General features: G+C 33.2%; 1 protein-coding gene across 12 annotated transcripts in view; it reads right to left on the bottom strand.

The window, feature by feature from the left end:
• Positions 1-14,239, bottom strand: part of DMD (dystrophin) — a 2,162,139-nt gene that overhangs the window by 1,865,429 nt on the left and 282,471 nt on the right. For all 12 annotated transcript variants that reach the window (XM_077887780.1, XM_077887782.1, XM_077887777.1 and 9 more), the window contains exon 2: positions 7,123-7,184. In XM_077887780.1, the coding sequence (XP_077743906.1) occupies positions 7,123-7,184 (62 nt within the window). The remainder of the gene's footprint in view (positions 1-7,122; positions 7,185-14,239) is intronic.

Genomic DNA, 14,239 nt, shown 5'->3' with positions numbered 1-14,239 from the left:
TTCAGATTCAATTTTGCAGGAAGGATTAGTGGTAGTAGGGCAGTCTAATTGCTTTATTACTGGCTATTGTTTTAGAAGTAAACATTTTTCCACCAGAGGTTGGGTATTAACATGATTAAAAAAAATATCTCACTGTTGGTCCAACCGGCCCCAACAACAAAGCAATTATTCAGGAATGGCTTTGTGTTCTCTCACATCCTCCTTTCTCCATTCACACAGATCTCTTCAGCCACTCACCACCTGACAGGCCAAGCAAGCTTCCTCAATTGTTCCATTTCTACATGCAATTCTTGATGCCTTCATCTCCCTTTAATTTGTCTTTGTGTCAACAAATTAAATGTCACCTCTTTCCAACAAGCTGTCATTCTCTCTAAGCAATTAGTCATTTTTTCTTTTGTTCTTATGGCACTTGTATTATATTAAAGGCCATATTTTATTTTATTTTATTTTATTTTATTTTATTTTATTTTATTTTATTTTATTATTTTTAATTTTTATTTATTTATGATAGTCACAGAGAGAGAGAGAAAGAGGCAGAGACATAGGCAGAGGGAGAAGCAGGCTCCACGCACCAGGAACCTGATGTGGGATTCAATCCCGGGTCTCCAGGATCACGCCCTGGGCCAAAGGCAGGCGCTAAACCGCTGTGCCACCCAGGGATCCCCCATATTTTATTTTATTTGTTTATGTAATTGATTCTTCCCTCAGATGATAATCTTTTAGAGAAGAAAAACCATGTTGCATTGTGCCTCTTACAGTATATAATACTATGCCTGCCACATAGGTGGCACTCAATATATATTCGTTGAATCTTGAAAGGTTATTTTAACAACCATATATCTCTGGTGGGATGGTACCAGAGTGCCAACTATTCTTTCCGAAATGAAAATAAGTCAAGAAATTCAATATATGCTGTCTTGCTAGAAAGTTATGCTGAGACCTAAGACAGAATAAATCAGACAACTAATGCATTTGCCTAACAGCTACAGATTTTTTTCCCTAGGAACAATCATGCTAATTGGTAAATATTTACATTTTCCAGCTAAATAGGCTTGCCACTGAGACCACTCTATACTATATAGGTATAGCAATCAACAATTCCAATTTTCTCATAAGATGTTTCAGAACATAGTAGCTTAAAGAGCAAAACATGTGTACCTTCTACAACTAGCTAGAGTTATTAAGAGCTCAGTAACAGTAGGTTAATCAAATACATATTTCTAAGAAAGATCTGCAAAATACACAATAAATTATTTGTCTTTCATTAAAAATAGTGAGACCTATCACAATCCAATTTTCCTTTCACTAACTGAATGATATCCTTTGTTACTTGGGTACTTTGCAAAGATTAGATTCAAGAAAACATTCAACAGAATGGTTCTCAGTGGATTAGACCATTAGCATAATTATCTAAATTACAAACACAGACACATCATTCTAGAAGTCATCTTAACAACTAGTGTAGATGTTAGGGAGTCCACAATGCCAGTAGGGCAATATTTAATATTTCTCATGAAATTATTAAATAAATATTTAAATTCTCTCTTACACACACTACTTTGTGATTAGTGGAAATAAAAATTAATGTTAATAAATAAAAATATTCACAATTTAGATAATTATATCCATAACTAATTTCTTGAGTTCTAGCTTCATCTCTTCATGAAGCAAACCACCTCCACTCATATTTAGCTCATCTTGAATACTATCTCATGAGGTCACTAGAGCAACTTAACCATAAAAGTATAATTCAATAGGGAAATTAATATGATAATATAATGAAAACTATAATAATATAAAAATATAATGAAAAAGTTCCTAATCTTCACAATTTCTGAAACGAGGAGGTCTATAGTTTCTTGTACCAATAGTCATCTCACTAAAACAACTGTACCCAATCATTCAACTCTTACCCAAGCTTTGTATGAGCTATGTTGAGGCTCAGGGAAGGCTTCCCCAAGATCTGCCATGTTAGGATATAGATATTTTGAATTAAAGTTATTTAAGAAAGAGAGCAAGAAGAACACTCTGGCCTTCCTTTGTCCCTTGAAAGCAGGAAATAAATCTTTCACATAAAAGTTGCTTCTCTGTACCAAGAGGTAAAGAGACGTTCTTATCATCAGAGACAGGAACTTTAGGGCTAAAGATGCTATACAAAAAACAGGCTACATAAACAAACCTTGTTACTTCTACTAATTTACTACCCCAGCCCAAATTCCATAGAATTCCTTACCAATTGAAGCTCCCAAAGAGGTTTGCTTTATTGTGTCAGTTCATTTGTCTAAAATGGATAAAGGCTGCAGGCCTTGGTCATTTCTTCGGATCGGTTATATCACTGGTCTTCCTTATGCATGTAATTTACCTTGGGTTTTTCTCCTGTTAATCTGCCTCCTATCAGTTTAATTCTTAGACCAGCCAGAAGAACACTGAAGGGCAAAGGAAAATTTTTCTCCCCAATAGCTGTTTATTATGATCCAGAGATACAGTACACTGCCCTTCATTTTCTTCAGTAATCTAATTCTTTCTGGTATCAAATAGTAGGGAGAAAAAGGAAGCCAAGGGCATAATGGTGAGTTTATATCTATGGTGACCCTCTCATGACACAATAGGTCTACTCTACCATCTCTGTTAAATCAGGCCCCTTGAGTAGAATCCAATATAAATTTGTTATGTATAAGTTTCGAACTAACACAGAGGAAATGTATACATACTGTTACGTCTTTCACTGAAACAAGGTTTTGCTTCTAAATCTCATTATCTTCCTTTTTAAAAGATTTTATTTATTTATTTGAGAGAGAGAGCAAGAGAGAACATGAGAGGGGGCAGGGTCAGAAGGAGAAGCAGACTCCCCTCTGAGCCCATGACCCCAGGATCATGATCTGAGCTGAAGGCAGAAACTTAACCAACTGAGCCACCCAGGCACTCCATTTTCTTCCTTTTGCACAATGAAACTGTTTCATTCATTTTAAACTGAGTGTATGTCCATGCATGTTTGTGTACATATGTGTGTGTTGAGGGCATGGATTGGCACAGAGAGTGTAGCAGGATAATAAAACACAAATCCTCCCTGTTTCAGCCAAAGAAAGTAGCCAAAACCATATTCAAATAATGAATGAGCTGGCATCCAGGAAAATTTCATAAATATGTGATTCCTTCAATCCAACAATTTCACTACATGGTAACAAAAATGGCAATATTTTATGTTTATGTTTTAACATTTATAAAGCTCTTTTAATGTATGTTTTCTTACAAAATAGATATGGACATATAAGGAAAACAAAACTCAAAGAATTTTTTATTTTATGTTTACCTTTTTTCCCAAAATGAATTCAAGTGTGGATATAATGATTTCCCCTAAGGCTTCATGACAGAGTCCTATGTAAAGAAGCCTGATTTACTGACTCACAATTTTGGTGTTAATTTGCATGATACCATGCTTATTGTGCTGGCTAGGTCATAAATAATGATAAATTCTTGGGAAAAGTGTGTTACACCAGTTAATTCTATCTTGTGTTATCATTATTACAAGAGGGTAAAATCTGGCTTATTAGGTACAGGTGTATATGTTGTGGCAATGAAGACATAAATGCATTATCATATCATAGGTCCTTGTGAAGTTCATAGACAAAACTATTCACACATTTCTACTTCATTTAAATAAAATATCAAGTTGTCTACTACTTTTGGAAGAATCATACAGAGAAGTGTAGTTAGAGGATAGAAATAAAGATAATCACTAAATCCAATGTAGGATCAAAACTATCATATAACTCACTGGGAGATGGTTTAAATCTTTCAATTGATCTAGTAGTAAATATTTTCCCCCATAGATTGCTTTTTCTCTAACACCAACATCAAGCAAGTTTTATGGCAAAATTATATTTGGTCATAATTTTAAGTGTACTTTCTTTAAATAAGCTTGTATGAATGAACCTGTGTAATTCTTATTAGTGAATTATATTTGTGGTAAACACTAAATATTTTTAGGATTATAAAATATCTACAAATTACATGAATAGAATATTTACCTTGAATTAATCTTACCTAGCAATGGCTTTGTGTTTATGTGGAGATAAATAATGTTTGCTTATCTTTATAGAATAGATGTGATAAATCATATTCTAATAAAAATTTTTGGAATTGAAGGTTAATAGAAGACTTATTTTGAAGAAGAGATAGGGTCTATTTTAAAATGGTACCAGAAAAGCGAATAATCAGTCGGATTTACTATAAAGGTACATTTGGCTTTGAATGACACAAAACGATAAGGCTTTATTTAATCACATTTTTCCCCTTAAATATCCCTTATGTAACTCTACAAAATAACAGGGAACTACTTTGTAGTCTCTTTTTACTTTACAAATATTATATAAATGAATGTGTGTGAGCCTCACTGTTAAATATTTTAAGTCATCATATCATTTTTATTATTGTACATGTGTGTTTCTCTTTGACTAATTTACCAAGCAGGTGATAATTTTTCATCATTTTTTCTCTTTTTAAAGTCTCCTTTAGGGGTGCCAGAGTGGCTCAGTTGGTTAAGTGTCTGCCTTTGGCTCGGCACACAATTCCAGGGTCCTGGGATTGAGCCCCATGTCGGGCTCCCAGCTCAGGGAGCTCCCAGCTCCCTCTCCCTCCCTCTCTCCCCTGTTTGTCCTGGTGTGCACACACTCTCTCTTTCTCTTTCTCTTTCTCTCTTTCATGTGCACACACGTATTCTCTCTCTCTCTCTCAAATGAATAATTGAAATCTTTAAAAAAATAAAGTCTTCTTCAACATTCTTTTCCATTCAGAATTTCTCCTCTTTCCTTAAACTTAACATATATGTTACTTCTGTACTACTGTCCAAAAATGCATTTATTATATTTATTTACTGCACTGATACAGATCATTGGGGTTACAAAGAAAATGTACATTCCTGCCTTCCATGGTTTCCAATTCTCTCAGGGTAGAGTGTTTTGCTCTTCGATGATCCTTCCTTTGGGGTCTCTCAGTCAGTGCCTCTCCATTTAGCAATTTTCCAGTATCTTCCAAACGTGTAGGTTTGATGAGATCTGAAGATTTAACTTAAACTAATCTTGTGCCTCCTACACGCCTGGAATTCTGCCCAACACCACATAGTAACATACTAAATATGTGCCAAGTGACGTATCTCAGTTATGTTTATCTTTTGGTATCATCAATGGACTTAAATGGAATCAATTAGATTTCTCTTAATTCTCAAAAATATATACAAGAATTTAGTCATTACTTGAAGTCTCAACAAGAAAAATCAGATAACATGGAAAATATATTTTCAGGCTTTCTAAATGAAAAATCAACACACACGTTATAAATTTGATCTCTAAGTACTTTTTTCCTCTGCCTTTATAAACATTTATTTATAATCCTGACACCTAGCATATGCCCAAATATGAAACTCTGGTAACTCCCCTAATCCAATTTTAATAGGTTGAGGAAGAATGTTTATAAAATAAATGAAATAAGTAGAAGTTGGATTTGGAGGTGGGGATACAAAAAAACAGTCAATGCACTCATGCATGTAATTATTTCACAGCCTTAAAATATGGGCACTCAGAGTAGGGAAAAATTGCTCTAAGTCAGTGCCAACAACGTATTCATAGAAGACAGCATATCAAACTATGGTTTGTATATTAGCATGTGAGTTGTGGTAAGTGCTACCTGAACTGTCAGTGTATAGGGAGTAATGATCTATTTAGATCTGTGGGAATGAGAATTTGCAGTGTTTGTTTCAGTTATGTCCTCACAACTTCTTAAAACAACTCATTGATTTAATTCAAAGATTCAGAGTATTATGTAACATGTATTATTACAAAACTTCTCCTTATGATCCTGATTTGTTTGTATATTTATTTCAAAGCTTATATCTATTGCCTGTTTCAAAATTCCAAAATTAAGATTTCAATGAGACTGGTAGAGATAGCAATTAAACCACATATATCCACCTGGTAAATATTCTGGGAAATAGGAATTCCTATCCTACATATTTCTGAGTTTATTTTTCATTTATTCTTCCTCATTAGTACTGTTATAATTTTTTTATTATTTGTACCCACTTAGTTTAAAAAAAACTTGAGATTTTAAAAATAGGTTTTTATGTTTATTGTTTAAAGTTCTGTAATAGCAATTTATTAATTGTTAATTCAGTAAGTAAATATAAACGAAATTTTCTTAGTTAAATTTCAATAACTTTATCTTGCTAATATGTTAAAGACTACCTGGGAAAATTCTACTAACAAATAACCATAAACAAGAGATGACACTAGAAAACCTTTTGTAATAGTAATGGGTGCACTTTTTAATATTGCATCTCCCAGGGGATTGTTTTGGATTCATTACCAAAACTTTTATAAAACAAGACAGACCTATGGAGAGAGTGATCCACATATATTAAGATTGTCAGGAACTGTGGTAGGAATTTTCACATATCTTGACCCTGTTAAGCTTCATAATCACATGCAAAATAAGCCAAATCTTTCTAACTTCAAAATATATATAAACCTCTTTACATCTTACTCTTAATGCTAGTTTTCAAGGTAAGAATATTTTATTCTGTGTTCACATATTATCTAGAATTGTGCTATATATGGAATATAAATTAAGTTGCATTTGCAAAATAAATAAATGTATTAAGAGTATGGGTTGATGCCTGCAGAAAAAGAGGATAAACTTCTTATTTTAATTTGACACAAGGCAGTTGTATCAGTCTTTTTTGAACTAGTAAAGACTAAGAAAGAAAAAAAAAAAGATCACTTTCAGACAATAAAAATCCCTCAGATCTTCTGCTAATGTGTGGCATATACTAGCTACTTGGTGGGAGATTGTGATTATAATTTTTAGATGATTGATGTAATTAAAGAAACTCACATTATCATTAAGATCCAAAGATACATTTTGTCTAATTAAATAATTTCTCTTTACCATATATTCTGCTGCTGCTTCTTAATTAAAAGTCAACATAATGTTCCTAAATCTGCACAGCTAAAACAAAATGACACTATGATAAAAACAATATGGATATTTAAACTTACACAGGTACATAGTTCATTTTGAGAATTCAGTCACATTATATTTTAAAAGAGAAGACCAAAACATTCTTACCTTAGAAAACTGTGCATTTATCCATTTTGTGAATGTTTTCTTTTGAACATCTTCTCTTTCATCTATAATGTAAAATTTAAAAAAGACTTAAGAGTTAGGAAAGAATTTTGAATATCATATTTCATAACCAAAATAATTCAGTTATTACGCATCAGTGTTATTTTATATTTGGTATTAAATTCATTGATAATGAAATTAAACATAACTGATATTGGTATTGGGCATCCAAACTAAAAATGAGATGTGAAAAATAATTGATATGGCCAAATCTATGCTGATTCAAATATTATATAAAGACATTACAGAAAAGTAGCCTCATCTGAATAAAGGAAATATTACTTATCCTTCTATGATAAATACTTTACCATAATCAAAAGAGCCAATATGGGTATTTCTTCTGAGAAACTATTCCTGATATTTTCTTTTTACATCCCTTCCAGTACATTTAAAATTGATTTTCTTGGGACACCTGGGTGGCTTAGCAGTTGAGTGTCTGCTTTTGGCTCAGGGCGTGATCCCAGTCCCGGGATCAAGTCCCACATTGGGTTCCGTATGGGGAGCCTGCTTCTCCCTCTGCCAGTGTCTCTTCCCCTCTCTCTGTGTCTCTCATGAATAAATATTTTTTTTTATTTATTTATGATAGTCACACACACACAGAGAGAGAGAGAGGCAGAGACATAGGCAGAGGGAGAGGGAGAAGCAGGCTCCATGCACCGGGAGCCCGATGTGGGATTCGATTCCGGGTCTCCAGTATCGTGCCCTGGGCCAAAGGCAGGCGCTAGACCGCTGCACCACCCAGGGTTCCCTCTCATGAATAAATAAATCTTTAACAAAAATAAAAAAATAAAAATAAATAAAATTGATTTTCTCCTCTTTTGCAATACCTCCATAGTCTTAACATGGGCCCCTAGCATTGGAGAGGTTTCTTGATGATTAGGAGCATAGTATTTGCATCCCAGAAGCTAGCATTGTCTGCACAAACTAAGAGCTCAGCAAATATTTGATAAACATGCAAAAGCTTTAGAGGAGGGGGGATCTTACAACTTCAAAATTTTTAGTACTTCTTTTCATCCCAAAGTCAGGAAATTTCAAATCAAAATGCAAATGACACCCTTCATGGATTACATATAAATACTCAAAGGAAAAATCTCCAAGGACTTCTTATACCAAGAGAGTGTGGTGGAAAATTATTAAGAAACAGCTTCACAGAATTCATGCTTCTAAAAATTATTCCTTTTTTTTCAAGCTGGAAATTGGTATGGAGTTAAATGGGCAGAAAAATAATCAATCTTGATTAATTGAAATCCTTTTTAAAGCCAAAGCCTACCTTTAAATTACTGTAAATATAATCATATTAATTAATGTTCAATAAATGAGTGCATCTGAGAAAGATTTAAAATGGAGAGGTTTATATTTTATTTACATTGGGTCAGAAGAACTCTTATTGAAATGTCCTGACAAAATAACCTCATTTGCTCTTAGATTCTTTTTCAGCAGTGAATCTCCAGTGCTTCTCCTGAAAACGGATGATCCACAGTGAAGAATCATTTCCCATGACAAATGTATCCATGTACTAAGAATATCTGTTTATCTTTAAAGCACATTATTAATCTGGAAGTGGATACTATTAAGTTATATGGAGTAACAGCAGATAAATAATAAACCTAAAACTGTTTTCCTAGATGAGAAATTTTTATTTAGCATCACAAAATACTTTCTTCTTATTTAATTGGGTTAGGGCCACAAACTACACTGCATGTGGCCAAATATCAGCATTACCCATACAGTACAGGATAAACCATAGCTACAATATGGAAGTTTTTTCTTTGTTGACAAGTGTGAATAAAAAAATAGTCCTAGTTTCTGAAACTAATCTAGCTTTTTGTGAATATACTTCCCTAAATTCAGCATTACTCTTTTGATAATAATAAAATAAATAAACAGAACATTTCAAATGGCCAACTTTTAATCATTTTCATGGACCTGCTGCAAGAGTATTTGTCAGTATATTTATTTCTCAATGATAGACACATTTTAAGTTAATGACATTATTTGCAATTCCACTTATTTTTCCCTACATGTGCATGCAAATCCTGTCAGACATGGGAGAGTAAATGAGTCATTTGAAAACATACACTTAAAGGTTGGTTGTAAAACATGCCCAACCATCTTCATCCAAAAGTTGAATAGGAAGACATTTGAAGAGATGTGTTTCACATACTTTTCAGTGAAAAGTAGGTAGTAAAGCAACATTTTTATTGGTTTCAATTATATGTACAAAGAGTGATTTTTAGATCAGCCTTGAAGGCAGGAGGGAAACTTTCACATTGTGTGCAAAATAGTATGAATCTACTGTGTAAACACCACTAAAGGTGAATTTTGTCATACAAATATTTGCATTAGGGTCTTCTTTTTTACTTCTTTTGCTTTTAATACAAGAAAAATATGCCCTTAATGAATTACCTGCTAATGTTTTATTTTGCTATACAACATCTGTTTTAACATGATAAATATTAATATAACTGGTTTTATCATTATAAGATATATCATTTATTAGTGTCTTACTGTTCATTGAGCTGTTCACATGTCATCTCAATCCATATATAATTTGCCATTTTATCCATTAAAAAAATACAAGCTTAGAAGGAATAAAGCTAGTAAGTGACACAGATGAACCTGATATAGATTGTTTGAATCAAAGTCCATGGCTTTTCACATTAACCAGTTCACATTATATTTGCATAGATAATATGGGATGCCATAAGATAATCAAAGTCACAATAGTTGAATGTATTATCACAAATAAAAAATAACCAGGATTTCAGGGCCTCTATTTTAAGCAACCCAAGGAATTCCATGTATATTATAATCGATGTGAATGACATCCTGTAATTTTAAAGTCTACAACCTGCATGTCTACATGGATTATCCAGATTCATCTAGATTGGAAAACTGAAACTTCCTTACTATGTTAGATGATTCATTTGTTAATATTTTAAATATTCAGGGATCCCTGGGTGACTCAGGGGTTTAGCGCCTGCCTTTGGCCCAGGGCATATTCCTGGAGTCCTGGGATTGAGTCCCACATCCGGCTCCCTGCATGGAGCCTGCTTCTCCCTCTGCCTGTATCTCTGCCTCTCTCTCTCTGTGTCTCTCATGAATAAATAAATAAAATCTTAAAAAAAAGAAAACACTTGATTTAAAAAATAATAATATTTTAAATAATGCCCCTGTATTTACTATTTGATATTTAGTGTTCAATTTTTGTCATAGGTTAACATATGGAAATATTTTTACAATAATTAAATTCATTAATATTAAAACTATATAGAAATTAATTAATATTAAAAATCACCCCAAAGTTTTGTGTCTACACATTACAATCCCCATAGACATGTATTTTACATAGCCACATAACATTCTGCCTTTTCAAACTTATTTTATGCTAAATATCTTATGGGCTTCCATTTCCTTTTGTTTGCTATTAGAAATTCCACCATAATGAACATCTTCATGCATTTACTTTCAGCTTCTGGTGTATAATTGTCTCAGAATAAATTATTGGGTCAATATTAAAAAAAAAAACTCAAAAAAAAAAAAAAAAACTCTTATGGCTTTTACTAAATATTGTCATACTGCTTTCCCAATGGCCATATCAATATTTAATGGCACTAGAAAGAATGAAGTTATGTTGCTGATAGGAATTTTGTTGCTTTCGTTCTTAAAGTGATTATTGCTTTATCAGATATAAGGAGATAGTTGATGCTCATCTTAATTTGAATCCATTTGATTACTAATAAGGTAGAACATGTTTTCAAAATTTATTCTGCATGCTTCTACTTTTGTCAAAATACTTGTTCATATCCTCTGCTCATGTATCTAATTGAGCTCTTGATATTTTACAATTAATTAGAATGAGATTATAAAGCAGTAGTTCTTTTTTATTTTTAAAGCAGTAGTTCTTAAACACTTCAAGTTGTGGACTCCATTTGATTATCTGATAAAAATAATGATCCTCTCTACTTAAAAATGCCTATACAGACATACTTACATACAGTTTCATGGGGTTCACTGATCTCTCTGCAGAAGGTTCCTATTACCATGAAAGCCAAGTTAAGAATCAATATCATAGAATACCTGAGTGGCTCAGTCAGTTAAATGTCTGCCTTTGGCACAGGTCATGATCCCAGGGTTCTGGGATCTAGCCCCACATCAAGCCCTATATTGAGCTCCCTGCTCAGTGAGGAGTCTGCTTCTCTCTCTCCCTCTGCCCTGTCGCACCCCCCCCCCCAGAATGTGCTTGCTCTCTCGCTCTTTCTCTCAAATAAATAAATAAATAAATAAATAAATAAATAAATAAAATCTTTAAAAAAAAGAATCACTATCATAAATTAAGCTACTTACTCTTAGTCAGTGAATGCATATATATTCCCAAGTGCTTGTATTTCTTTTAATTTTCATTTCATTTTTATTATGCTAAAAATCTATACTTTTATATATATGTAAATCTATCCATTTCCATTGTTATTTCTCATATGACTTAAAAGTTGATACTTTTATTATGTAGTTTTAAAGACTTATCTATTTATTTGAGAGAGTGAGTGCATGTACATGGGGGGATGTGCGGCAGAGAGAGAGACAATACAAGTAGACTCTCTGCCAAATGGGGAGCCTGACATGGGCTTGATCCCAGGACCCAGATATCATGACCTGAGCTGAAATGAAGACTCAGACACTGAAATGACTGAGCCACAGATGCTCTCCTAAATGTTGATCCTTTTATTTTTTTATTATTTTTTAAGATTTTATTTATTCATGAGAGACACAGAGAGAGAGAGAGAGGCAGAGACACAGGCAGAGGGAGAAGTAGGCTCCATGCAGGGAGCCCAATGTGAGACTCAATCCCAGGACTCCAGGATCACGCCCCAGGCCGAAGAAGGCAGCCACTAATCTGCTGAGCTACCCAGGGATCCCCAAAGTTGATCCTTTTAAACACAATGTTACATATCCATAGTCTAAAGTCAATATACATAAACATATGTATATGATAAATTGCCATAGAGCCAATAGAGATGATTTCAATACTTCAATAAAATATATGTAATTATAGATACATAGTCTATAGGAAGAGATATAAATGTGAAATCAACAAGAAAGAGAATGAGAAAAGAATAAAGTGAATTCTGTTTTACTAGGAAATGATTATCTACATACTCCTGCTTAGTCATTTCAAGAGCACATATTCTATTTTGTTTTCTCTAGGGTTTGTTTATAACTGATTTTCTTTTACTAATAAAAATATGCCTGAGTATATTAATGTGAGAGGCCAAGTACAAAATCTCTGTTAGAAAAATTTACTTGAAAACTGTTCCCTAGAGATGTCAAGGAGTGAAGAACTACTACTTCATAAATTGCACAGAGTGACCAACATTTTATTTTATTCTCTCTATGGGGAAAACTCATAAAATTAGCTTTCTACTATGGCATAAAAATTGTATTTCGTCTCAGAATTAATTAACCCTTTCTCATAAAATCATTTTTTAACCAATAAATCTGGCCCTTCATATTTTCTAAGATTAGTGCAATGACCTTTTACCCTGTTATTAACTTTTATATTCCTGAGACCCTCAGTCTCCTATAAATGTAGGATAATTAAATTGCAATATTCATGATTCACAAGAGTGACTTACTGCACAAAAATGATGTTGGCAAACTGAGAGAACATTAAATCAGGGGAACTGGCTTCTAGTGCAGGACTTATGAGTATGGTGCCTTAGAATTACCAGACCTCAGTCTCTTTATTTGTGAAATAAAGATATTAATTGCCTTTTAGCTCATGGAGTTGATTTTAAGATGTAATGAAATAATTTTTTATGTAGTAATTTATAGAATAATTATTTACAAAAAATAATTATTTACAGAATGCTTAGTATCTGTTGGTCATTGTAATGGTTACTGAGAAGATAAATAGAATTCAGTTTTTATCACCATTCACACCCCTGCAGAATATACACATATGATAGATAAATATATTAAATGTCTTATAGCAGCAAGGATACATATAGTCAAAGGATATTACAGGAGCACAGAAAAGGGATATGTAGCCACATGGATGTTAGGGAAGACATTTTCTAGAAGGGGTTGGCTAAGTTGAGTCTAGCAGGATGAGCCAAAAAAGGGAAAGAAAAAAGGTTCAAAGGGAAAGATGAATCTTTAGGAGGAGTTCATAGGTCATAAGGAATACAATAACATTGTATGATTCTACCCATAAATGTTATCTAAAACAATGAGCAAACAAACAAAAAGAGAATCAAAACTATATTACAGAGAACAAACCGATGGTTGCCAGAGGGAAGGAGGCTGGGCAAAATGGTGAAGGGGAGTGGGAGATACAGGCCTCCGGTTACAGAATGAATAAGTCACAGGAATAAAAGGCAGAGTAAGAGGAATACAGGCATTGATATTTTAAGAGCAATATAATGGGATAGATGGTAGCTATACTTTTGGTCAATATAGCATAATGTATAAACTTGTCAAATCACTAAGTTGTACGCCTGAAACTAGTGTAACAATGTGTATCTACTATATTTAAGAAAAAAGAATGATCTTCATTATATTTAATTCAGTTTTGTTGCACTCTAAAGTGTGGAGAAGGGAGTAGCATGAGATGAAATTATAAAGGCATTTGGGAGTAATATGACCCTCTATATGTGATCAGATACGACAGCATGAGTGAAAGCATTGAAAAACTAAACCAATCAAACAACCCAGTTATATAAACACCACAAATTATCTTCATTACACAGGGAAGTTAATCATGATCTGTGCCAGAAAAACATTTTAAAAAATGACGTTTCCTTGGGTGCCAGCTAGTATGTTAATTGAAAATTCTCACCGCTTAAGTGACCCAGAAAATACAAGTATAGAAGGAGAAGGGAACATTAGAGTTGGTACCAGTTTAGAAATACATATAGTGTAGAAATACAAAGGAATATTTCACACTAAATAGAGGACTATTCAGCAATATAGAAAAAGTATTAGGGTCTCTATTCTTTGCTTCCACCAAAGATGAGAAAAAGGGAAATGAGAAATGTGGATGATTAATGGTAAACATTAG

This window comes from Canis aureus, chromosome X (genome assembly GCF_053574225.1).
Source record: "Canis aureus isolate CA01 chromosome X, VMU_Caureus_v.1.0, whole genome shotgun sequence".
In the NCBI taxonomy this organism is placed as follows: Eukaryota; Metazoa; Chordata; class Mammalia; order Carnivora; family Canidae; genus Canis; species Canis aureus.
The sequence above is the reverse complement of the archived record's forward strand: the minus strand, read 5'-3'. Positions and strand labels throughout refer to the sequence as shown.